A 24,328-nucleotide genomic window follows, 5' to 3' on the forward strand; every position below is an offset into this window, starting at 1 on the left:
GACGTGGCAAGGCCTGCGGGAGTTGCTGTTCCCTCCCTGCGCAGGTGGGCTGGTGCCTGCACATCCGAGCAGCTAGAGCCAGGCGGGGAGAACAGGTGGAGGTGGCCCAGGCACCAGGCAGAGGTGCCCGCCCACCCCGGGGACCCGCCCTGGCACCAGGGACACAGTTCAAAGGCAGCCCCGGCTCACCCCAGCCAGCTGCCCTTTCACACCATGACAGGGGTGGCATTAAAACCAGCCTCTCTCTCTGAACCAGAGTTACTGTGTTTCTCTGCTGACGGGGCAGAGGCCAGCTGGGCAGGCCGGGGGCTCACCCAGCGCTGCGAAGTCCTTTAACCCTTTAGGTAAGAGGGTCTTTCAACCCTCACCCTCCCCACGCCCCAAACCAAACTCTTGGTTTAAACAGGTGACATTTGCAGAGTTGCCAAGGTGACGGTTCCCCCTGCCCCACCCTGTGCCCAGGGCGATCAGTGAAGATCTTGTTCTAGCCACACGATCTTCTTCTGCTCGTTGGCGACGGCTGCTCGCACGGCGCTGACAAGCGCATCCAGGTCGCTCCAGGTGTCGGGGGCGACGGTGCCGTACAGGCAGGGCACTTTCTCCAGCTGGGCCTCCTCTTGCCGCACACAGTCCAGAAGCTGCTCCTCTGCCGCTCCGAGACGCTGCAGTGCCTTCCTGAAACAGAGCCCGCGGGAGACTCCGTGAGGGGACGCCCTGAGCCGGGTGACCAGCACAAAGCCGGCTAGCCGCAGAAGAGGCAGTGGTTGAAAAACTCTTGTTGACTTTAGAGCCAGGATTTCACTGTTTGTCCAGGGGCTAGAGAAGAGGATGGAGTCAGGACTCCTGGGTTCCAGGCCTGCCTCCTGCTGGGAAGCGTGGCTTAGTGCCTGTGCAATACACATAGTGGGCAGCTGGGAGCCCGGACTCCTGGGTTCCAGTCCCAGCTCTGGCACTGACGAACCACCTGAGCATGAGCATTTTACCTTCCGTGCTCAGGTTGGACGATACCTGCCCTGGGGAAGTGCCTTGAGGCTGCGGAGGCCACAGGGTTATTGTTCGAGGCCCCTGGTGTGGGCACAAACATTCCCTCAGCCATGCAGTGGGGAAGGGCTCACCCCGGCCAGGCTGCTGGGTGCTGTTGGACTGTCTTTACATCAATCACTAGTGCAGCCAACCACAGGGGCACCCTGTGGCTCATTCACGTCCCCTCCACTGGGTACACGCAGGCATTCAGCTGCTGCAGCCGTGGCACGAGGCACCCAGGGGAGGGCAGGCCCAGGCCCCCATTCCCCAGAGCTCCAGCAGTCTCCGGTGAGCAGGAGACGTTTGCCCTGTGGGGGCCCAGAGCCCGTCTCCGCCCAGAGTGATACGTGGTACGTACTTGAGCTTCTTGGCGTTCTTCTCGCTGATGGAGACGAGGAGGAGGATGGGATAGATCCCCGCGGCGTGCAGGGCTCGCACGCGCTCCAGCCCCACGTCCAGCAGGCTGTGCACGTCCTAGAGGGAGCCGGGGAGAGAACGAGAGGGGCTGACACCAAGGGCTCACCGTGGGAAGGGACAGGCGCTGGCCAGGGCTGGTGCTGCTGGTGACCCAACAGGCCCTGGCAAGAGCCAAAGAGTCTGTGGCCAGGGAGCATCACAGAGTCCATTGCTGTGCTCTGGATACAGATTCACCCTCTGCTCCCCAGCGTGGGAGCTGCAGGCACTGGGATTAACGGACGCAGCTGCACGGTGGGGTAGCGGGGAGGTTTGGCAGGTCTCGGTGCAGTGTCTGTAGGTGTCTCTGTCCCATCTGCTCCTACCCCAGACCTGGCAGGTGCCCCTCCTACCTGCAGCTCTCCCTGGGCGGCCTTTGAGGGGATGCAGGTAAAACATCAACTGACCTGCTGCAGGTTCGAGACCAGAAACCCTTCACTCTCCTCCCGTCCTTCCCGGCTCCACGCTGCTGGCTTCCCGGTCAGGGAAGGCTCCAATAGTCAGAGCCCAGAGCACCCATCTCAGTCCCTCCTGCTGGCCCAGTGTCCCACCTGCCCCCAGCCCCACACCTGTTACCTTCTCCAGCAGCAGCTGAAGCGCCTGGTGTGTGACACAGCAGCGACTGTCCAGCTCCCCCTTTCCCCGGACCAAGGTTCCATTCTGGGCTGCGCATTCAGCCTCGCACAGGAGTCCTGGGCGGAGGGAAAGTAGGGAAGGTGCCAAGTGAAAGTGAAGTAACCAAGTCTGATTCACCGGGAGTGGCCTCAGGGGGTCTCCCCCCCACCATGCCACCTCCGGCAGCGTGGGCCTCTGGGGAGTGGTCTCGCAGGGGGAGAGACTCACCCAGCAAAGCAGCGCTGGCTCCTGTGACAGCGTGAGGGCACTGGGGATGTGAACTCGCAGCACTGACATGCTCTACCCAGATGTGGGGAGATCAAGGGGCTTCAGGGGCAGGGCATGGAGGGAGCGGGGTAGCAGGGAGCAAGCCCTGACTGCTGCCAGCCCTGGCACCTGGATCCATGCCCCTGCATGAGCACCAGGGATGGGAGCCTGCGCCCAGCATGGCCATGGCAGCAGGTTGGCGCCTGCGCCCAGCATGGCCCCGGCAGGATGTGCAATGGTGAGAGGAGGCAGCAGGGACGTACCTGATGGGCATTTTTCAAAGCCCTTGGTGAGGCACAGCTTGTCACTCAGGATCTTCCCCAGCAGCGTGGGCACAAAGAGAACAGGGCGCAGCTGGGCCAGCTTGTGGGGTCTCACCAGCGTGTACGGCATCAGCGTGAAGCAGCTCCCTGCCTGCAGGCAGATCCGGGGGCAGGCTGGGCAGGCACAAAGGGACAGCAGGACGGGCAGGTGAACCCAGGGCACTGGAACCCCTGTTGCTGCCAGGCAGCTGCAGGGCTGGGGCTACGCTGGGGAGGCGGGTTCATGGCAGCTGGCAGGGGCCTGGCACCAGCCAAGGGAACGCAGCGGGCAGCACTGTGGAGCCCTGAACCCAGCTGAGTGCGACAGCAAGAACAATCCAGCCTGTGCCCTTGTTCATCAGAGGCCTGGTGGCTCTCGGCTGGATTTCTAGGGGGGCTAGCGCTGGCTTCACCTGGCCAGCCCCAGGAGGCAGGCTCTGGGCTCTCCGACAGCTCTAGCTAACTGAACGCACCGTCCGCCTTGTTGGGGTCGTAGACGTTACAGTCGATGGACGACCACAGAGGGTTGATCTTGCTCTTGTCTGTGCTGATGATCCGCACCAGCTTTGGCTGCCCCCCTGAAGCCTGCAGGTGAGAGAGGAGAGGCCTTGAGTTAGACCCCAGGGATGCAGGGCAGCCCCCTCCCACCACCGGTGAGACGCCAGCCCTGACACCAGCTCAGCCAACCTTCAGCAGCTGGCTGACTTCCTGTAAACTGGTCTGACGGATGCGCCAAATGGTTGTTCGCCGTATGCCAAGTGACGGCCCCCTGGATACCACCCAGCCCACCGTGCAGCATTAACCTCCACTCCTGGGCTGCCCCAAGCCCACGACATGGCGTTCAGTGCTGAGACGACTGTTCCAGTCCCCTCTCCCATGGCTGCAGGGCCCTGCGCAGAGGCCAGGGCACAGAAAGTGAATATCTCCCCAGGGATTCTGGACACACAGGCCTCCAGGCCAGGTCCCCTGCGCCGAAAGTTCTGTTACCTTACGAGCAGCCATGGTCTGCTGGGCCATGTCCCGGATTAGGCCGATGAGCCGTTGCTGAGCCCTAGAGAGCAGGAGAAGCAGAGCGTGGTTTGTTAGAGATGGGATTAGCCAGCCCCAGGCAAGGGGGCAGGTATCTCAGCCAGTGAACCCTTCCCATGCAGGCCGGGCTGCTGCAGCCACATGCTCAAGGCCATAAAAGGGCCACTGACTTGGAGCCAAAGAAAAGCATCAAAGAGTCCAGGACACAAGCAGAAAGCTGCCTGGGCTGGAAAGGAGCCTGGCAGAACATGGGCCTGTCTGTGCCATGCCAGAAAGGGGCACTAAATACCCTGAGGCAGCTGCAAAAGCAGCAGGAATATTAATCTGGGGGACAAGACTGCAGGCATCTTGGAGGTTTCGAAGGGCTGCAGCCCCCCAGTGCTGGGACACATCTGTCTGATGAGCCCAGGATGCCCCTGCTCTTGTGGGTGGAGGCTGGGGGGCAGGGGGAGGTACATTATCTGGGGCTGTGCCACACCTTGCCATGCCCAAGAGGAGCTGTGCCCAGCCTTGCCTGAGCTATCAAAAGCCGTGCTAGGCTGGTACCACATGGGCACATCTGTCACTGTCAGTGGCTGTGCCAGGCCAGGGAAATTCTCTTTGCTGCATGGGACCATGCCACTCCCTGGCAGGACTGTGCTGCATGAAGGGGATTGTGCAGGCAGCAGCTCTAGGAGCAGGCTGCCCCTGGCACAGCTGCACAGGCCACTCACTGGTAGTAGTTGGGGACGATGCCTGCATCCATGTCCTTCATGCTGTAGGGATTCACCCGGCAGGCACTCCACTGGCTCTCGCCCTGGAACACAGTGTCTGTGACGTGGAGGATGTCATTGCACTGCACCGGCAGCTCCCCCGCTGCCTTCCCTTCCAGGGCCAGGTTGGCCCGGATGTAGAATGAATCACCCGAGGTCACCACCTTGTTCTCTAGGTCAGTCACCAGCCTCTTGTAACCTGGAGAGCAAGAGAGGAGGGCAGCAGGGCGTGGGCAGGAGAGTGTGCAGCAGGGCATGGGCAGGGGAGTGTGCAGCGAGGAGGGGATGCATTGGCTCTGGGAGGACGTGCGGATACAGCAGGAGGGACTGGGGCAGACTGGAAGGGATTACGGGGTGGACCGTGCAGGGGACTGAAGCAGGGAGATGGGAGGGGGATGTGCCAATGAGCAGCAATTGCCTCCAGGGGCCCCTTGGCAGAAGGCTGCAGCCCTTCCCCACTGCACGTGGCTGGAGGAGCCAGCGAGGGTGGATGGATGCAGTCTGAGGAGGGCACGAGAGGGACTTACCCTCCATGTTCATTCTGACCGACAGGCAGCAGAAGCCGTTCACCCTCCTCAGGACCCAAAGTGCCTCCTCCAGGGTTGCATCTTCCAGGATGGCCTTGAATGCTGGGTCTGTGACTTCATAATCCACCTGCAGGAGGCAGCAGGTGCAGAGAGACAAGGTGGGCTTAGCAAAGAGAACGGGGAGAAGGAACTCTCCCCATCTGCTCCCCAGCTCCCCGGAGGACGCAGGGTCATGAGGGGTGGAAGCAGAGACCTGGCTATTCAGGAGTGAATTGGAAGGACAGACTGGGCCAGCAGGACACTTGCATGCAGCTGGTGCCATTAGGCACAAGGCAGCCCTGCTGCAAGGCAGGCAGCAGATTTACTGGGTCCAATCAGTCTGGTAGCTGGGGTCTGGACACCAGCCCCTCAGGCGCAGTGAACAGGCACTTGCGAGCTTCTGGCATATCACACTCGCTTCCCCCCACCAAAATGCAGCCACCCCAGGAGGCAGGGGCGGCTCTAGGTATTGTGCCGCCCCAAGCACGGCAGGCAGGCTGCCTTCAGCGGCTTGCCTGCGGGAGGTCCCCGGTCCCGCGGATTCGGCGGCACCCCTGCGGGAGGTCCCCGGTCCCGCGGATTCGGCGGCACCCCTGCGGGAGGTCCCCGGTCCCGCGGATTCGGCGGCACCCCTGCGGGAGGTCCCCGGTCCCGCGGATTCGGCGGCACCCCTGCGGGAGGTCCCCGGTCCCGCGGATTCGGCGGCACGCCTGCGGGAGGTCCCCGGTCCCGCGGATTCGGCGGCACGCCTGCGGGAGGTCCCCGGTCCCGCGGATTCGGCGGCACCCCTGCGGGAGGTCCCCGGTCCCGCGGATTCGGCGGCACCCCTGCGGGAGGTCCCCGGTCCCGCGGATTCGGCGGCACGCCTGCGGGAGGTCCCCGGTCCCGCGGATTCGGCGGCACGCCTGCGGGAGGTCCCCGGTCCCGCGGATTCGGCGGCACGCCTGCGGGAGGTCCCCGGTCCCGCGGATTCGGCGGCACGCCTGCGGGAGGTCCCCGGTCCCGCGGATTCGGCGGCACCCCTGCGGGAGGTCCCCGGTCCCGCGGATTCGGCGGCACCCCTGCGGGAGGTCCCCGGTCCCGCGGATTCGGCGGCACGCCTGCGGGAGGTCCCCGGTCCCGCGGATTCGGCGGCACGCCTGCGGGAGGTCCCCGGTCCCGCGGATTCGGCGGCACGCCTGCGGGAGGTCCCCGGTCCCGCGGATTCGGCGGCATGCCTGCGGGAGGTCCGTCGAAGCCGCGGGACCAGCAGCCCCTCCGCAGGCATGCTGCCGAACGCAACCTGCCTGCTGCCCTTGCGGCGACCAGCAGAGCGCCTCCCGGGACACGCTTGGCGTGCTGGGGCCTGGAGCAGCCCCTGCCAGGAGGGGAACTTGGCAGCTGCCCAGCAGCACGACCCAGCTCCTTAGGGCAAGAGTGGAAAGCGATCTCCTTGCTGCATCGGAACCGCAGGGCACGTGAGAGAGGACTTATGGGGAGACCTCGGCTGGAGTGCTGGGTCCAGCTCTGGACATCTCGCTTTAAGAAACGTGGACAAACTGGAGAGAGCCCAGAGGAGAGCAACTGACCTATGAGGCTGACCTATGAGGAAAGGTGAAAACCCTGGGCTTGTTTAGTCCTGAGAAAAGAAGCCGGGGGAGGGGGGAACCTGATACCAGTCTGCAGCTGTGTTAAGGGCTGTGTGGCAGAGAAAGGGATCGACTGCTCTCCTTGGCCACTGCAAGTAGGACACGGAGTAATTCGCTTAATCTGCAGCGAGGGAGAGTTAGGTTGGCTGTTGGGAAAGACTCTCCAGCTCTAAGGATAGCTCAGCACTGGCACCGGCTTCCAAGGGAGGCTGAGGAGCTCCTGTCATTGGAGGTTTGTCAGAACAGGTTAGCCAGACCCCTGCAGGGATGGGTGAGGTGACCCTGGCCCTGCCTCACTGCATGGCCTCCGGAGGGTTCTTCCAGCCCTGCGTCTTTCTGAGTCTGGGAGCGTGGCCGTCTGAGCTGGAATTCAGCCAGGACACCAGGCACCCGCCGGGGTCTAGCGAGAGCCCATCAGTCAGGACCTTGCTTGGCCGCTCATCTGAAGAGCAACAGTTACAACAACTCAGTGCCCGGGGGATGCCAGGCTCGGGCATTCATTCTGGGCCTTAGTTCAGGGCGATGTGACTGCAGACAAGTGTGAGGGACTAATGAGAGACAGGCTGAGAGGGAGAGATACGGGGCGGGTGGGCACAGACAGGGTGAGAGGGAGAGATACGGGGCGGGTGGGCGGCACAGACACAGGCTGAGAGGGAGAGATATGGGGCAGGCAGGCACAGACAGGCTGAGAGGGAGAGATGGGGTGGGGGGCAGGCACAGACAGGCTGAGTGGGAGAGATACGGGGCGGGTGGGCACAGACACAGGCTGAGAGGGAGAGATACAGGGCGGGTAGGCGGCACAGACAGGCTGAGAGGGAGAGATATGGGGTGGGTGGGCGGCACAGACACAGGCTGAGAGGGAGAGATACGGGGCGGGTAGGTGGCACAGACAGGGTGAGAGGGAAAGATGGGGTGGGGGGTGGGCACAGACAGGCTGAGAGGGAGAGATACGAGGTGGGCGGGTGGGCACAGACACAGGCTGAGAGGGAGAGATACAGGGCGGGTGGGCAGGCACAGACAGGCTGAGAGGGAGAGATGGGGTGGGGGGTGGGCACAGACAGGGTGAGAGGGAGAGATGGGGTGGGGGGTGGGCACAGACAGAGTGAGAGGGAGAGATATGGGGCAGGAGGGCGGCACAGACACAGACTGAGAGGGAGAGATACAGGGCGGGCGGGCGGCACAGACAGGCAGAGAGGCGACGTCAAGCCCCTTACCACCATGATCTGATTGCCTGGGGACAGAGACATCTCGTCTGCAACTGAGCCGGGCGTGACCCTGTGAATGAAGATGCCGGTCTGGTTGCCCCCGATGATGCTGATCTGCTCCAGCAGGGCATTGCCGTGGAAGGCAATGGTGGTGATGCGGCTCAGGATCCGCCGTGCGGGCCGCCGGCGAATGGGCGTGCTGGGGAGGGAAGGGAGACACTTCATGTGAGGCAGCAGAAACAGAGCCAGTTCCAAGCAGCCCCTCCTCCACCCTGCACCACCCCACTTCCCCCGCGGTTACTACCTTGTCGGGGGTTCACACTAAGGGCCCCGCTGCTATCGCAAGAGGTGACCCCAGAAGCTCAGCTAACCCCCCCTCTGTGCTAAACACAGGGCAAGGTGTAGCAAGGAACCAGCGACAGCCAGAGGCAAAGCTTCATAGGTGCCGAGGTTTGCCGGGGGTCAGCCCCCACCCCCCTCTGTCAGTGGCGTGTAGCCCTGTGCACACGTGTGGAGGAGAGGTGGGTGTGGCCCGTGGGCAGCGGCCAAGTGACTATGGGATTCCTGCCTTCGCCAGTCCTCGCTCAGGAACAATGGGACCGCAGCAAGCTTGGGCGTGAATCCCCCGCATTAGCCTGCGCGCTTGGTCTGGCGGCTCGTGTGCACCCAGCTGCACTTACAGTTTGTCAGAGCCCCGCAATCAGTCCGCTTTGAACTGGATGAAAGGCAGCAGCAGACCCTCTGCTGAACAGAGGGAGAGCAGCACTCCTGGATTTCTACCCCAGAGCTGCTGGAGGAGAGCTCAGCGCGAGAAAACAAACAGCTCTGCCCAGGGACAGCTGCGTCCTCGGAGCTGGAGGCCTAGGAGTTCTCACCAGGATCCCAGAGATGAGGCCCTCACCCTGCTTTATGCCAGGCTCCCGTAGGGCACAGAGCCCTCCCTAATGGGGGACAGAAATCCGCGGGCAGCGCGACGTACCCCTCGTCTAAGGCGAGCGGCCGGGCATTGCCCTCTGAAATGAAGGACAGTTTGAACCAGTGGAGGCAAAGGCACAAGCAACGGAGGATGAAGAGGCCCCTTCCCTCAGTAGCTCCCCCCCCCCGCACCCCTCTGTGGCTGGCAGCCTGGGCAGGAGGCAGGGTCCATTGCTAGCACCACACACATTTGGCTGGTGAGCCCAGAGATCAGCTGTCACCCAGCACAGATACAGCCCCCGGAGCCACCTGCATCCATCTGCCGGGCCCCTTGTGGTGATGGCACCTGGGCTGGGAGGGCCTGCTCTGCAGCAGAGGATCCCAGACTTCGGGTCATGGTGGCCCTATTAGTGCATCAGTGGGGGGAAGGGCTGGAGTGACAGACAGGGCGAAGTCACAAGACCCTCAGCTCCCCATGGAATCAAGGCACTTGGGTCATGCTCTGGGTGATGCAAACAGACAACAGAGTTTGCTCTCAGCGGCTTGTTCCCAGTAGGGAAAGGAAACACCCACCGTCCTTCTCCACCATCTCATACTCCAAGTCGGACGACTCCGCCTTCTCCCCTGCAATGAGACTGAAATCCACCTCCAGGAACTCCTGGGAGCTGCTGCAGGGGACAGGAGAGAGGGGACGAGGCAGGTCAGCTTGTGCAGAAGAGAAGAACGTGCCCCTCCCACAGCATCCCGCTACCCAGGTGCACAGCTGGAGAGACGGGGAGCCACGCGGCCCAAGCAGGCTGGGTTTCAAACAGCCCTGGCTAGTGGTTAACAACATATAGCCTGGCGCATGGGGGCAATGCCAAGCAGAAGGCCCTGCAGCATGAGCAACCCTGTGCCCCACACCCCACCCAGCAAGCGACGTGCTGCTAGGAGCAGTGCAAACCAGGGCTGCAGCGTGTACCAGGCGATGGTGCCACCCTGCAGAGGCTGGAAGAGATGGGGAAGTACCTCGTGGAGAGGGAGCTCTCTAGGCACTCCTGCGTGGCTCTCCTCTGCAGGGAGAGCTTACAGGGCGGGATGGGGCTGCATGACCGGAAGCTCTCTGGCAGCTCCTGGCTCGTCCTCACGCTGAAATCTGAGCACAGCTGCAAGGGAGGGAGCCGTTAGCGTGACTGGCCATTGCTAACCTCACTGTTCATTCCCACGCCCGTGCCCCACGTGCCAGGCTCATGCCCACGGAGCTGTGGCCAGAACAAGGCAGGTCCTGCCCTCCCCTCAGCAGTAGGGCTTGGTGGGCCCTGCCCTCTGGCTGTCATCATGCCGCGAGGGGAACTGCCGGGGGAAAGGAGCCTCCCCAGGGCTGTGTGGGAAGACAAGGGGCTGGGGACGGCAAGAAGGGTCCTGCACCTCGGACACGCCGAGGCTGCCCTGGCTCTCGTCCCCGGGGCAGATGGCATGCATGCGCACCAGCCGCGGCTTCCTCTTTGGCCACTGCTCCTCCGGCTCCAGGCTAGCGAGACCTTCCCCCTTCACCTGCCGAGCAAGCAAACGGCACAGAGAATGGGGCCATGGGCGACTGGTAGAATAGGCTTGGGAAGGCTGTGCCTCCCCAAACAGCCCCACGCGGCCCTGCCACGCTCCGCCCCAAGGCCCCCTCCTGCTGCCCAGGCAGGCTGCTCCTCCTCTGGGAAGGGAAGCCTGCGGCGGCTGGAGATAGGGCAGCTGCAATGCGCTGCCCAGCGCTGGGGGGACCCCCTGTGCTGGAGCCACACAACCGAGTGCTCTTGGGCTGAGGGGGACGCCGCATGCCATCCGCTGGGTGCTCAGGGGGCAGGGCTACGCACTGCCTGCCCGCCGGCCCAGTGCTCCGGGGCTGGGGCTGGAGCACCCAGGTGACCCATGGCAAGGGGGGTGCTTGGGGGTGGAAGTGGGGTGGCAGGGGTGGGGCCTCAGGCGGAAGGGGTGGGCCAGGCCAGGGGCTAGCTTCCCCAAGCCTGTTGTTCACCCACCGCCCATGAGGGCCGCGTCCCAGGCAGGAAGAGGGTGCAGGACAGGTGTTACCAGACGGGCTGACATGGGGATCCCAGCTTGTGCCCATCTCCTGCGGGGGTCTTGGCTGGTGGCCAGAAAGCTGTGATCTGGCCTCTGGGATGGGCATAGGACCAGCTGGATTTCACAGGAGCTGTGCCAGGGCGCCAGCCTCTCACCCCGTGCACCCTGCTGCCCAGCTCTGCCTGCTGCTTCCTCAGCTCACAGATCTGGTCCGTCAGCTCAAACACTTTCCTGCGGAGGGAATCCTTCTCCAGCAGGTTCTGGGAGATCTCCAGCTGGGCCGCGTCCCTCGCGCCGTATGCCTGGGGGGACAAACACGTCAGGGACGGGAGGTTTGGAGCAAAGCGCCGGTGATCCCTGGGCGAGGCACAGCCGGGTGCGGAGGGGCAGACACTGACGGTGTAGTCAGAGCAGAGAGCGCGAGAGACCGGCTCAGGGCTGCACGACTTCACGGAGAGATGGGGGAAGGGGAAGGAGGCCATAGCTACAAACAACGGGCACCCGGGCTAGCCAGCTGGAGCACAGCCCCACGGCACGAGGGAGAGGCCTCCTGGCCACTGGGCTCCAAACAGCCACAAGCCCAGTGAGCTGCAGAATCTCCATTCACTGTGGATTGATCAATCCCAAGGCCAGCAAAGACCACTGGGACCAGGTGGTCTGACCCCCTGCATGACACCCCCAAAATCAGCCTGTGCGCGTGCAGCCGCCTTATTCAGCACCAGGGTCTGAACCAGGGACCTGCAGCGCTGACAGCACCAGCCACTACAGCTTGAGCTAAGGAGCCCAGCTGTGTAGTGGGCAGGCCCCGAGGGAGACACCCCCTGAGCAGGGGAGATACATGCAGCCAGCCAGGCGGGGACCCCTGGGTACCTGATCTCGCTCCTTCTGCAGCTCGGCCACTTGCCCCTGCAAGGCACTGATTTTCTCCTTGTAGATCTCACAATCCACCTTCATTTTGTGGCACTCAATCAGGGTGTGCTCCTTCTCCTCCCAATACTGAAGGGAGACACAGAGAGTCAGGTGGGCAGCAGGGAGTCAGCAAAGGGGACAGGTGAAAGCCCCCAAGACCACTTGTCCAGCCCTGAGGGAGACAGATCCTGGATCTGGTCTCCCAAGGTTACCCACAGTCCACAAAGAATCCCTCCTGCATAGGGAAGCTTGGCCAGATTTCCATGCTGTGTGGTGAGGCAGGGCTTTCACCCATGTGGTTAGTGGGGCCAGGCATTAGGCTAGGAAGGCCAGCCAGAAGACGACACCCCATGGTGTGGGGAAGGAGGTTGTGAGACGCTGCTCTGCTCCATAAACCTTGGGTTTGTCTTTGATCCACTCCTCATTTTAGGCATGATTCCTCCCCCCTCCAGCACCTGTTACCAATAAGTAACACAGTTCCTCTGGCCTGGCAGCTCTGACCTGCTTGCGCTGATTCTCAGCGATCACTGCCTGGTCCCTCAGCGAGTGGATTCGATCAAGGAGCTCCTGTTTGCCCTCCAGAGCCTCATCCAGGTTCTGCTCCAGGATATCCTTCTGCACCTGGCCAAGCAGCACCAACTGGTTAGCGGGGCTCCCCCAAGGTCAGGAACGAGGCTGCTGCCCAGGCAGCTTTGTGCATCCCGGCTAGAACTAGGGGATCTGCCTCCCCAGCAAACCCTGGTCCCACCAGGCACCCCGTGGCTCTCGGACTGTTCACAGGAGGGAGTTGGGAAGGGGGAGGCGTTACCAGGCTGAAAGTCTCCAGCACCACCAGTGACCGGAGCTTCTCGTTTTCCTCCCTCAGCTGCAGCAGCTCATCCGCCTGTGGCTGCAGATCACTGGGCATGCGCAGGGACCTCTCCCTCTCACAGTAGGACTCCACCCTGGCTCGCTGCAGCTCCTGCTTCATCAGATACAGCTGCCAGAGGACAAAGAGAGCACAGGTCCCTACCGTTACACTCAGCTGCGTCGTGCCAGCTACACTACGCCCGGCGTTTAATCTAGAACCCAGCATCTAGAGTGGGAACGGCTGCCTTTTTTGGGAACACAACTGTGGGCCATGTTCTAGAACCCCAACTTGAGTGTTTACACCGAGCTGAGAAGACCACGTTAACTGCTGAAAGGATGAGATTGGTCTGTTTTGCTCTAGAACAGAACCCCCCTGACCATGACTTTGGAACGTGGGACCGTGTTCTAGAATGTGGCACACGGCTTGCTCTAGAACCCAGGATTCTACATTAGCTCTGTAACAGAGACGAGATCATTCACTCTAGAACACAGCCCTACCCCACTTCATTTTAGAGCATGTACCCCACCCTTTGTTCTAGACGGCTGTCTTCTCTCTTGGACATGGGACATGTTTATAAAGTGCTGATGCAGGGACGAAAAACAATTCTCAACTCTGAGCCAGAAATGTCAACACAACTCTTGGGGGTTTGTCAGCACTTCTGTTACTAAGGTGATTTCAGATTCGATGAGCAGAACATAGTCGGGGGATCCCACCTCTCCAGACTGTTTGAAGGGCCCTTGGCACCAGTCTGGGGGAGGCTTGCCAGTTTTGGTTGGATGTATTCCTGGAGGTTTCATCACATGACATAGTCTCTAATTAAAGGTTGTTCTTTAATTCCTGGAGGCTCCAAGACAATCCTGGAGGGTTGTGAACCCTAGTGGGGGAGCGAAAGCCCAGCCTTTTTGCTTTGTTCAATTTTGTATTAATTTCCCAAGGATCGAAGGTGTAACTCATGTGAAAGGTCCAACACGTCCAAGAGCCACCTGTGGAATGCCAGTAAGGAACACGCTACCCCTGGACCCCTGGGAGCCAGAGCAGAGTGACTGAACCCCCACAATGCACCCAGGCAAAGAGAAAAGGGAATCCCAGTTCACACCCTCCGGGGGCCTGGGTGGGCAAGTCAGTGTCACCCTCGTGTGGTGCATCCACTGCCCCCAGGCCTTCCTCATACACCACAGAGATGGGGCAGAGTGCGCATGGCCCGGGGTGCTGGCCCATCTGTCCTCTCTCAGGCAGCACTCGACAGGCTGGGGGTGGAGATCTAGGATCCCGCCAGCCCTGCCTGCTAGGTCCCTGGGGGACAAGGAGGCATACGCTGTGCTGTCGTGAACGGCTTGGCAGGGGCTCTGGTACGAAGGGGACGACTGGGTCTGGATACTGAGACCGACAGAAACTCACAACCTGGAGTTAACGAGGAAGAGCCTACGGGCCCCAGGGGGTTCCCTACCCCAGCACCCCGGCCCGCCAGTCCCACCCCCTTCGGGGAAGCCAGCTATTGAGCTGCAGGACTGTTGGGGGCAGTCGATGTGCCAGTCCTGGGGGAGGAAGGGCACTGAGGGCCGGATATCAGTGAGGGCTGTTGGGTGAGAAGCGAACCCAGCCAGCGGGGCCAGACGTCCCTGGTGGGACGTCCATGGCAGGCACGTGCTGCCCTGGGCACTGGTGCTGTGACGACATCCCCGAGGCCCGGGGTGGTGCTCACCTCCTCTTGCAGGCCCTGGCTCCGCGTGATGGCCAGGTCTTTCTCCTGCAGGGCGTTGGTGTAGTGCATGGACAGGTTGTACATCTCGTCCTTCAGCTTCAGCACCTCGTGGAAGTGGGAGCTGACCTCCCGCTTCATGCGGTTGTGCTCGGCCTCGATGCCCCGCAGACACTTGTTCTGGGCCTCCAGCTGGGACACGTGGTCCTTCAGCTGGCGGCAGTGGTGCAGCAGAGACACCTTCTGGTGCTTCTCCTGGGTCAGCTCCTCCTGCAAGCTGTTCACGGCCTTCGCCAGGCACTCGGTCAGCTTGGAGGTCTCAATCAGGCCTGCGGTGAGGGGAGATCAGCTCCGGCCTGCACGAATCAGCTGAGAGCCCTCCCCAGCCCATGCTCTAGAGTCCTGCATGCCAAGCGCTTCCGAGCAGGCTCTGAGCCCCAGCCCCCTGCTCACCCCGGATCAGCAGCAGGGACAGGGCCCCAGCTCACTAGTCGCCGTATACATTTCACAGGAGCTCCCACTTCCTAGAGCCAGCCCAATGCCCTCCCAGGGCTCTGCCCGTCCCCTCCCCGGTGCTCCCCAGGGCAGGGAGAGTGGAGGGACGTCCCTTCCCTAGCGGATAAGCAAGGTGATTTACGATGGCCGTGGAACATTGTCGTCGATGATTTTTGCTGTGGTAGAGCCTACAGGCCTCACTCAAGGCTTGGTGCCCCGTCGTGCTGGGTGCTGACCGTGCGTGTAATGAACTGACGGTGCCTGTCCCAGAGACGCCCATAGCTCACCCCTCGGCTCTGCCCTGGTCCGTGGCCTGGGGCCAGTTTGCTCTGCCAGTAGCATTGCAATAGTAGCCAGGGCATTTTATGGACATAGGTTATGGCTCCTCCCCCGTATTCCACCTCATGCCCTCCACATGGCGAGATTGTGGCCTGTGTCCCAGCAATGTCGTAATCACGACTGCCACGCGCTGGTGGAACGACCCAGCTCCAGTCCCCAGACCTGGGCAGAACAATAGCGACTAGCGAGTTAGGAAACAGTCTCACGCTGTCCTCTCGTGCTGCCCTGCAGTGAGGGCTCGCGGCTGGGGGTTCCGAGACAGCTCTGGCAGTGGGGGCCGACTTACCACTGAAGTTGTTGAGGTCAATGGAGGGTTCCAGGCCAGTTATCAGGGTGTAGGTGTCGGGGTTGTGAAGTTTCAGGCTTTCCAGGAAGGCCAGGGCTCCGTTCTTCCCCCGGGTTTTCAGAAGATCCAACATGTGACCTAGAGATGGGTTAGAAAAACACAGGCCCACTGACCACAGGCCTAGCAGGACCCAGAGTGCCCCTGGAGCCAGATGTGGGGACACATCCCCGCACAGGCCCCGTTTTTGGCTCTGGCTGGTGCCTGGCTGGGCCGATGGCCCTGCCTGGCTCTGCAGCTCTCCCCAGGTCTGTATCAAACCCGCTCTGCATGGCCCACGTTCATTAGTCACCTGACACAGCGTAAAGAGAAACAAAAGTAATAGATTGAGGCCAGGTGCACATGGGTGGGGCTGGGGGGGGGGATTCTCATCCCAGGTCTGCCCGCAGGCACCAGCCGGGCACGTCCCCATAGCAAGATACAGCAGACCAAGCTGTGAGCTCCCCAGAAACGGGGAATGCGTGTAAACATGGACCAGGCCGAGAGCCTTGTCCCCAGCGCTGCCTGCCGGGGCGAGAGGTAACACCCTGGGGTGCCGCACGGGGCTGCTGGCAATATGTGAGGGCAGCAGGCGCCCTTGTGCACCCAGGCGGCCTCTCAGCAAGCCCCGTGCTGCGGGAAGTGCACTGCCAGGCAGCAGCCCCAGGTCCCAGGGCTGGCCCCAGCCTCTTGCTCCCCGTGGGAAGATGGAAGAGGTGGCGCATGCAGGAACGGCCGGTCTGAGCCGCGGGGTAAGGGTCAGCGCTTAGCAGCTCTGGAGGGGATCCCAGCCAGCCCTTGTCCACAAGCAGCAGCTCCAAGATGGGGCCCTCAGGCCGCGGCACTGACATGGGCCCTCAGGGAAGAGCCCTTGTCCTGGACACTCACCCACTCTCATGGCGCTGTTGGTGAACTGGGGGCCATGCAGAACCTCCTCCTCATCCAGCTGGTCCAGGACCTTGGCCTGGCGCAGGTAGGGGGTAAGCCGGTTCGGGCAGGTGCTGCGCACGATCCGGTAGCGATGGCTCTCCAGAATCTCCCAGAGCTGCTCCTCATCCAGGTCCCGGAGCTCCGTGTCTGCCTGGCAAGAGAGTGCCATAGCAGGGCCTACCAGGGGCAGAGGAGGGATGGAGGTGAGAGAAAAGCGGGAGGAAGAGAGGAGAGATGCTGGTGAAAGACCAGGCCCAGCCCTGGACGGCACATTACGGGTTACCTATCAGCAGTCGCTGGGAAGACAAGATTCTTCATGGTGATCTGGGACAATGTGGAATAACTATGGAACTGGAGAATTAGGGTTAGCGTGAATCTCTGTGTTGCACATGGCAGGAAGCCTTGACGATGGCGAGATCTAAGGCCAGAAGGAATGACGGAGGGAGGACATCTGGTTCAAAGACTGACTAAAGAGAGAAGAGGAAGGTTCTAAAAGGAAGGCCTCTGACTGGCAGGGGTGACCACAGATGGTTTTAAACAAGACAAAAATAATCTGTCTTAAAATGAGCCAGCACGGCCCTTCCCACCCCACCCCACCCCCCGAGCCTTATCTGACCCGTAAAGCCCATGTTAACCAGGTGCGGTGGAAAGCTGTTGGTCGGCAAGAAGGAGGGGTAGAGATAAGGAGAAAAGGTCTTGGGAGAAGAAGGGTGTAAATCTGGACTGAAATTGGAACTGGAGCTGGTTGTTGGCTAACGTGGCAATCGGCTGTGGCAGCATTTGTTCGCTGAAGGGTATAAAAAGCGTTCGGCATCTGAGGGGGTTTTGTGCTGGAGCACGCCAGGATGGGACGGTTTTCCCTAAGTCAGCCTGTTTGTCAGCACACTGAGCACACGCCTGTGCACACTGTTACTGGGGCTGGGTGTAGGGACTGCTGCTTTTTAGGCTCGTGGGCAGGGTTAGAGCAATTGTATAAAATACCATTTGGCCTTTGAACTTTAAGGCGTTTGTGGTTAAATTAGTGTCTGGTGGGTTCCCATGTTCATATTAATCATTTCTAACATTACTGATAATTCCACCTGACAGGAAGTGATGCACTGCTGCTCTGCAGTGTGTAGCAGCTACCATGCACCACCCCAGAGGCAGCTGCCTGCCAGCGGCAGGTGAAGTGATCTGACATGCACAGGCTGCACAGCACTGGATAGCCTCCTGGCTATGATTAGAGCCAACTGCAGGCTCATCCCTATATATAAACCGGGGAGCAGGGCACAGTCCCAGCCCCAGGGCACCTCCATTCTTAGTCCTGTCAAGATGGGAGACACCAGATAACCATAAAGTACCCAGCAATCCTCATCTGCCCAAGGGTCTGCCCCCTGGTTCCCATCTTTCCAGCAGTTCTGGCCCAGTTACTTTCAGCAGGGAGGGAGCAGTGACGCCAGAGGAAAGCGAGGCTCTTTAAAAGGAGAAAAGCAGCATCCCCCAGAGCGTCAGGAAAAGGGGCCCTAAGCCCGTCGCCAGAACCCTGCATTCCTGTCCTCACGCCCCATGGCCCCCTGCCCCTGCTCTCACCCCCATGGCCCTGAGCCCTTTCCCAGGGGCCCGACCCACTGGGGCTCTCGTCTCAGCTCCTGCAGCAACAAGCAGTATAAGAACCTGACCTGACCTGTTTCTTCTCTGTCTGGGGGGACCTGGCGTCCCTGCACGTGCTGGGTGGGGAGCCAACCCCGGCCCAGGCCGTGAGCACCTCGCTCCCCCGGGGGAAAGGTCCCTGCCCACCCCTGGGACACAGGAGATGGAACGAACACACCAGTCTGGCTTCCCTCTTCCCCGCCTGCAGCCAGCAGTGCCGGGCTGGGATCGTGCGGAGCAGGAACACGGCTCTGCAGTGCTAGAGAAGCTGCTGCTCCGGTGCGCGGGTCCCTCGCCCGGGGCATGGCTGGGTCCCAGCTGGGTGATTTTCCCCTGGGCTCAGAGGGGCACAAAGTCCAGGGGGGAGGGAAACGCCTCTCCTCAGGAGCAGGGACACAAAAACCTTTAAGCACAGGAGCCTTGGCTGGTACCTGTAGCAGGGCAGACAAGGAGCCCCGGGGGGGGGGGGGGACGATGGGCACAGCCCAGCCCTGGCTGCTGGTGCAGAGGCGCTTGCCCTGGGCCCCACCCAAAGGCCTCGGGGGCTGCGTTGCGGGATGATGGATAGGGTGGAGGAAGCAGAACCTGCTCACCCCCCTCCGAACCCTGGGAACTGCCCCCTGCTCTGAGCTGGCTCCCTGCCCCCTGGCTGGGAGAGCTGAGCCAAGGGGGGGCGGGGGGAAGAGACCCAATCAGGGCTTCCTTGGCCCCATGCGGGAGCAGTGCAGGGAAAGCAGGAGGCCTGAGAGAGCAGGCCCAGGGGGAGGCTCTGCCCGGACCGTGAGGGTGCAGAGCAAGGGCCAGGAGAAGTTAGAGCTCACGTCCTGCCTCCCTCCATGGCTCTAGCCAATAGGCCATTTCTCTTCCTGTCCAAGGAGCTGCTGAGGGCAGCCACGCTCTGCCAGGCATTCGAGTGAGGAGTTTTTGGAGGCAGGCCCCTGTGTGAAGCACGTGGAGGTAAAGGTGTTACTGGCAGTCGTGCGCATGACTGTGCCTTCGCACCGATACCAGAACAGTCACTGCACGCGCTGGTGACGCCGCCTCACCCTCAGTGCTCCAGGAGCACGAGGCTGAAAAGAGACCCCCCCCCCCGCCCGCCTCTGCATAACGGCAAGAGCTCACAATGCTCATCTCCTGCGGCTCCCAAACAGTCCTCCAGCAAAGCCAGGGCAGGCCAGCCCCGACCTTCCCACTAGCTCGCAGGGCCACGCAAGGGCACACACCTGGCCTTCCCCCTCGCCTGTGCAGGGCACCTTTCAAGCTAGCAATGCCCACACAGGCTGAGCACCAGCACAGCCGTAAGGAGGTGGCCTCCCCTGCTTTCACGCAGGCCTTTAGCTCTTTAAACTCACACTTGGCCTTGGGAGACACCCGTAGGGCAGCAGCAGGGCTCCAAACTTGGCCTCCGCCTGGTTCCTCATTCCAGGAATAACTGTGGGAGTCTCTGCTAGCTCCTGGCAGCAGCTGCCTTGGAGGCTGGGTTCCAGGGCCCAGCAGCTGGTAGGAGGAGTGCCAAGAGGCCCTGGCATAATCCTTTGTTTTGCTCAGCAACCAGCAGTCTTCAGGCTGGGGGTGTCACGGGGAGAGGAGGACATCAAATGATCTGCGGCTGAGTGTCTCCTTACGTACGGACGTGCCGGTACCCGGGCGCCTGCCCACACGCTCAGGTGGACGGGGGTTGCACACAGGCTTACTGAGCACTTTACAAACATCAATCAACCCCCGCCCCTCCCAAGCCAGACCCCTTTAAACATGTTTAGTCAATGACCCGTGTTTCCCAATGACACGTTGCAGGAGTCAAACACTGACGCTCTGCATGGCAGGAAAGACTCAGTGTCTCCTCAAGGCAACCAGGAAATCAGCAGGCTCCAACTCTCAGACTTGCGAAGGGACCTTTGTGATCATCTAGGCTGACCCCCGGCACAGCGCAGGCCACAGAACCTCACCCAGCCTCTGGCCGAGTTACTGTCGTCCTCAAATCAGGGTTTAAAGACTTCAAGCTCGAGCTCTCCAAGGCGGGATGGGCTTGGGGATGCTCGAGTTAGAACAGAAGCTGCGGGGAGGGCTGAGAGTCAAAGGGATCGTGGCTCAGGCTGGGTGCTACAGGGATGACACTGGTGCCAAGGGACTCTCCCCTCGCGAGCCCTGAGATCTCGGCGCAGTGAGACACCGAGCCGGAGCTGCTAGGTAAGGAGGTTAGTTCCCTGAACACTGGAACGCACGAGACCACCAGGACTGGGAGCCAGGACAGCGGAGCTGTACTCAGCTCTGCCCCTGAATCACTGACTGATCTTGGGTAAATCAGCCTCTCCAGGCCTTCATTTCACCCCACGCCCCCTACAATGGGAGAGCGATGCCCAGTCCCCGGGTCACTGCCAGTGTTAAGTGCTGTGGGACTGAAGGGGAAGGGTCTCTTCTCCCAGGTGGGATGCTCTGGCCCCAGTAAGGGAGTGTCCCTTGGCTCCTGGACCAACTCTGCCACTCCAGCCACTGCAAGCCCTGTGACCTTTGCCCCCAGCCTCCTCTCAGAGCAAACTGGCCCTGTTAACCAGCCGCCTTCCCACCTTAGCTCCAAGAGAGCAGAAGCAGAAGCCAAGGTGCTGGCAGCCCTACCTGTCCTCAGCTGGGTGTCCGCGACCGCGCTGAGCCCTGGGTGTTCAGGCTCTGGGGCCGTGGCAGCAAGTGATACTGGAGGAACAATCGGCTGCAAAGCAGGTTTGTCAAGAGGGCTGGGTTCTCCAAGGGAGATGAGGCATTTGCCTATTCAGAGGCAGCCAGCAAGCAGAGCCTGTTTCCTCCCAGACAAGCTGATAGAGGTTGGATTAGGAACTAACAGCAGGGATAAACAGTCCCTGTCTAGCATGGCAGAGAGCTAACGGGGCCCCCCTACGGCTCCCTCCCCCCAAGACTGCTGCTGTTTAATTTATCAGCGAGGGGCAGGGGTGAAATGAGCAGAGGACTTGACTGCTTTGATCAGTCAAGAGCAGAGAAGGAACTTGTGCTGGACCTCCCATCGCTAAGGGAATAGGCAGCACCGTGGCAAGTGAGCTTCGGGGACGACAGGCGTCAGGTGGGGATGATGCACCTTGGTGGGAAGACTGGAGCCATTCATATGCCTAGATCCAGCAGCTCAGGCAGGAGGTGTAGCTAACAGAGCCGGGGAAGCTCTCTCAGTCCGTCCCCGTCCTCGCCTGCCGACCAGCTACACACCACAAGCGAGGAAGGGTGGGGAAGAAAATAACTCTTTGAGCACCGAGCCTCTGGCTGTTAGCGTGGAAGATGCAGCACTCCCAGGGTTAAGAACAGGAGCGTCGGCTTTGCTGCACCTGTTAGAGATGGCAGGTTATCTCCCCAGGGATTACAGCAGGCAGATGATGCTGGAGCAGCAGCAAGGCCTGGGCTGGCTGGGATTTTAAAACAGGAAGTTCAGCCAGGTTCCACAACTGTCCTCACCTGACGCTGCAGTTCATCTAGCCCCAGCCCCGCAGGCACTGGGGCAGCAGCCACGTACGGGACTCCCAGGGCTACGGTCAGGGTCACAGCTCAATGGAGTTTCAGGTGGGGTCCCCACTTCTCCCGTTCCGCTACAGTGCGCGTCACACACACTTATGGGCCTGTTCACCAGCTCAGACTCATTCCTATGGGAAAGACTTCCCCACCCCCACCCCCGTATCCCTCGTATCCAGCAAGCTCTGAACTTGGCCCAGGCGACGACACCGTTCCCCCTCTGGCATTACTGGGACACGGCCGGAAGCATCTCATCACACAGCTTCGGGGATGGGACTCTCCCCGTGACTTTTTTTTTTTTAACTGACTACTTGCAAAAAATTCCTATTTTGGGGCGGAGCTCCCTTGCCGTAGGATTCTGGGGCATCAGCTGTTACCAGCCCCTTCCCCTCCCCGCTGCCATGTACAATGCCGGAGAGCATCACCACCCAACCTGCTGGCTGGTGCTGGTCTGTGCACACCCAGCTCAGCTCTGCCGCTGCTGGAGGTAAACAGCCCAGGTAAGAGCCTGCCCGTGGTGTCGCACTGCCATGGCATGAGACAGGAAGTGCATCCGACCAGCGACACCACAGTGAAACTGACTGCACCAAGCACTGCCCAGTGCACAGGAAGCAAATCGTTTCCCTCACTCCCATGCCGTAGAGAATGGGCTTAACCAAAGCAGCCCATCGTGAAGAACAAGTGAGGGTGAGGACAGCCCATTCCAACCAGACTTGCCACAACACCAAGAATGCCGGGCAGGTGGGGAAATCCCACTTGGCATCATCTGGAACTGCTGAGTTGCTCCTCCTCCGTGGCGTAGAAGGGCAGGTCAAGTTACTTACTGGAAATCCAGGGTTGCGACAGACAAAAGAAGAGCTGGCACCATGCCAGGGTGGAAACTGTGCCAGCGACCCAAGAATAACACAGGCACCTAGAGTTGCTCATTGAAACCTGCCAGAAGGGATCCAGAGCAAGTGGTTTCTTAGCGGTATCTTCCCATCAAAACAGACCAGAATAGTCCTGCCTGTCCCCATGCCCTGGCAGAGTCATTTAGGACAGACTGTTACCTGGGGAGCATGGGCTCCCGGGCAGGGTCCAGTGGAATTGCTTCTGGGGAACAAGGTCCGTTTGCAGCAGATTTTACTCTGGGCCAATAAAAGATTCACTGGGCTTCACTCCAGCCTCCCTTCCCCACCTCAGTACAGCATTTCCGGCAGCTTGGCTGGAGCCATCTTTGCCCTATCGGAGGGACGAAGGTAATAGGGGCGTTCTCCTCTCTCCGACCGGGTATGAGAATACTATGACCCCCTCTCTAGGGATTTTGAGTGAAAACAGAACTCTGCAGCAGGGGTATCAGCTCTGAAAAGTTAGGGCCGGGAGCCAAGAAGCCCCAGAGAAAGGTGGTCAGTTTTCTTTACATTCGTTAGTGCTTCTGCACAAGGGCAAATGGCAGGAAGCTGACTGGCTGCGCAGGAAGGATTTGGGGAACAGATGGCAGTGGCTGCTGTGAGTTCAGTGACCTCCTGTGTATTACCTAGCTACGAATCATGATGCAAATTCATCTCCATTATTACACACACACCCCCAGCACTGTACCTTCACCCTCCCAGCAAAGAACCCCACTTCCCGGCAACTTCCATCCTCTGCAACCCAAGGTGTTTGTCTTGTAGACTCTAAGGCCCTTGGGGTAGGGACTGGTTTTTCTCTCCGTCTGCACCGTGCTGAGCACAATGTCTCCTCTGACAAATGAACAGGAACCACGGTACGGCACCTACAGCACAGGGGAGAGCTTAAGGGAATATTTAGCCAAACATTAGGAGCTTAAAAGCAGCAAAGAGTCCTGTGGCACCTTACAGACTAACAGACGTATTGGAGCATGAGCTTTCGTGGGTGAATACCCACTTCGTCGGATGCATGCTCCAATATGTCTGTTAGTCTATAAGGTGCCACAGGACTCTCTGCTGCTTTTACAGATCCAGACTAACACGGCTCCCCCTCTGATACTTGACATTAGCAGCTTAGAGCCTGATCCACATTTGGCTTTGAAATATCAATGCACGGTGCTGCCAGCTACAACCCAAAGTTCAGTGCAGACTCTGGATGGATGTGGGTCAGGAATGCAGTGAGCTAGGGGGATTTACGTAAGTGAATTCCAGTTCCTCACCATCAGAGCGAAGCATCCTCTGGGCTTTTGATCCTAATGTCCCTCTGTGTGTCAGCTCTCTGGACTGGACAAGCGCTGCAGAAACGGACCATTCAGCGAGAAACACCTTCCCAGGCAGGAAAGGAAACCGTTAACAAGCCTGGCCTACAGACGGCATTTATGTTTATCTTTTACCTGTAACCTTCCGTTGCCAAACCCTCACACTTGCTTTTATTTAAATCTTTATCCCAAGCTTTGTGAAATGCACTTCTATCTGGCTTTACTCTAACCCCATCTAAGTGCCTAGTGCGAAGGAGAGTGCTGAACTGAGGCGAAAACAGAAAGCTGAGCTGCACTGCTTCCATGGAGGCAGCGGACCAGTGCACACTGCGGGTGTCCCGGAAGACAGGGCCCGGGGCCCGCGAGTGTAACAACGTGGGGTGTGTAACTTGGTAGTCTGCAGGGGGAAAGAGCCAGCTTGCGGAGCCCAGAGTGGGCGCCTGTGCTGCCAGCAGCCGGGGGCTGGGAAGCGGTTCTCCTGGTGGGCAGACAGGGCTCCCTCCCGCTGTGAGCATGGGACAGCGATTCACAATAGGCACCTTGGGTAAGTTGAAAAAATGTCAGCTGTGGGGCCAGCTACGAGAGGACAGTCCTGGGGAGAAGCCAAGCATCTGCCACCAGGGAGCCTGGGGACCAAGTTACCTTCTGGCACCAAT

The 24,328-nt window shown here is 60.5% G+C and overlaps 1 protein-coding gene across 5 annotated transcripts; it reads right to left on the reverse strand.

Moving 5' to 3' along the window:
- Positions 1-397: 397 nt before the first annotated feature.
- Positions 398-24,245, reverse strand: CARD14 (caspase recruitment domain family member 14). 5 transcript variants are annotated; one of them, XM_044983283.1, is made up of 21 exons: positions 23,634-24,245; positions 16,310-16,528; positions 15,386-15,523; positions 14,269-14,594; positions 12,525-12,695; positions 12,218-12,337; positions 11,678-11,803; positions 10,963-11,109; positions 10,223-10,288; positions 9,764-9,900; positions 9,329-9,423; positions 8,742-8,853; positions 7,850-8,039; positions 4,969-5,095; positions 4,403-4,640; positions 3,648-3,711; positions 3,134-3,245; positions 2,622-2,795; positions 2,053-2,168; positions 1,382-1,497; positions 398-675 (listed from the first exon to the last, which is right to left on the reverse strand). In XM_044983283.1, the coding sequence occupies exons 1-21, from the start codon at positions 23,647-23,649 to the stop codon at positions 468-470; spliced, it is 3,018 nt and encodes a 1,005-aa protein (XP_044839218.1). In that variant the 5' UTR covers positions 23,650-24,245; the 3' UTR covers positions 398-467. The 5 variants fall into 5 exon arrangements, with proteins under 5 accessions (XP_044839218.1, XP_044839219.1, XP_044839215.1 ...); XM_044983284.1 differs by having other exon boundaries at positions 8,820-8,853; positions 10,163-10,288; XM_044983280.1 differs by having other exon boundaries at positions 10,163-10,288.
- Between the last annotated feature and the right edge of the window lie 83 nt (positions 24,246-24,328).

Source organism: Mauremys mutica, chromosome 12 (genome assembly GCF_020497125.1).
Source record: "Mauremys mutica isolate MM-2020 ecotype Southern chromosome 12, ASM2049712v1, whole genome shotgun sequence".
Classification (NCBI taxonomy): Eukaryota; Metazoa; Chordata; order Testudines; family Geoemydidae; genus Mauremys; species Mauremys mutica.

What these genes read in the sequence shown, in the direction of transcription:
- CARD14 (XM_044983280.1), bottom strand. An exon ending in GAGAGCTCCCTCTCCACGAG is followed by an intron (nt 9,424 to 9,763) that starts GTACTTCCCCAT and finishes TGTCCCCTGCAG; the next exon opens with CAGCTCCCAGGAGTTCCTGG. An exon ending in GGTCAGAATGAACATGGAGG is followed by an intron (nt 4,641 to 4,968) that starts GTAAGTCCCTCT and finishes CTTGCTCTCCAG; the next exon opens with GTTACAAGAGGCTGGTGACT.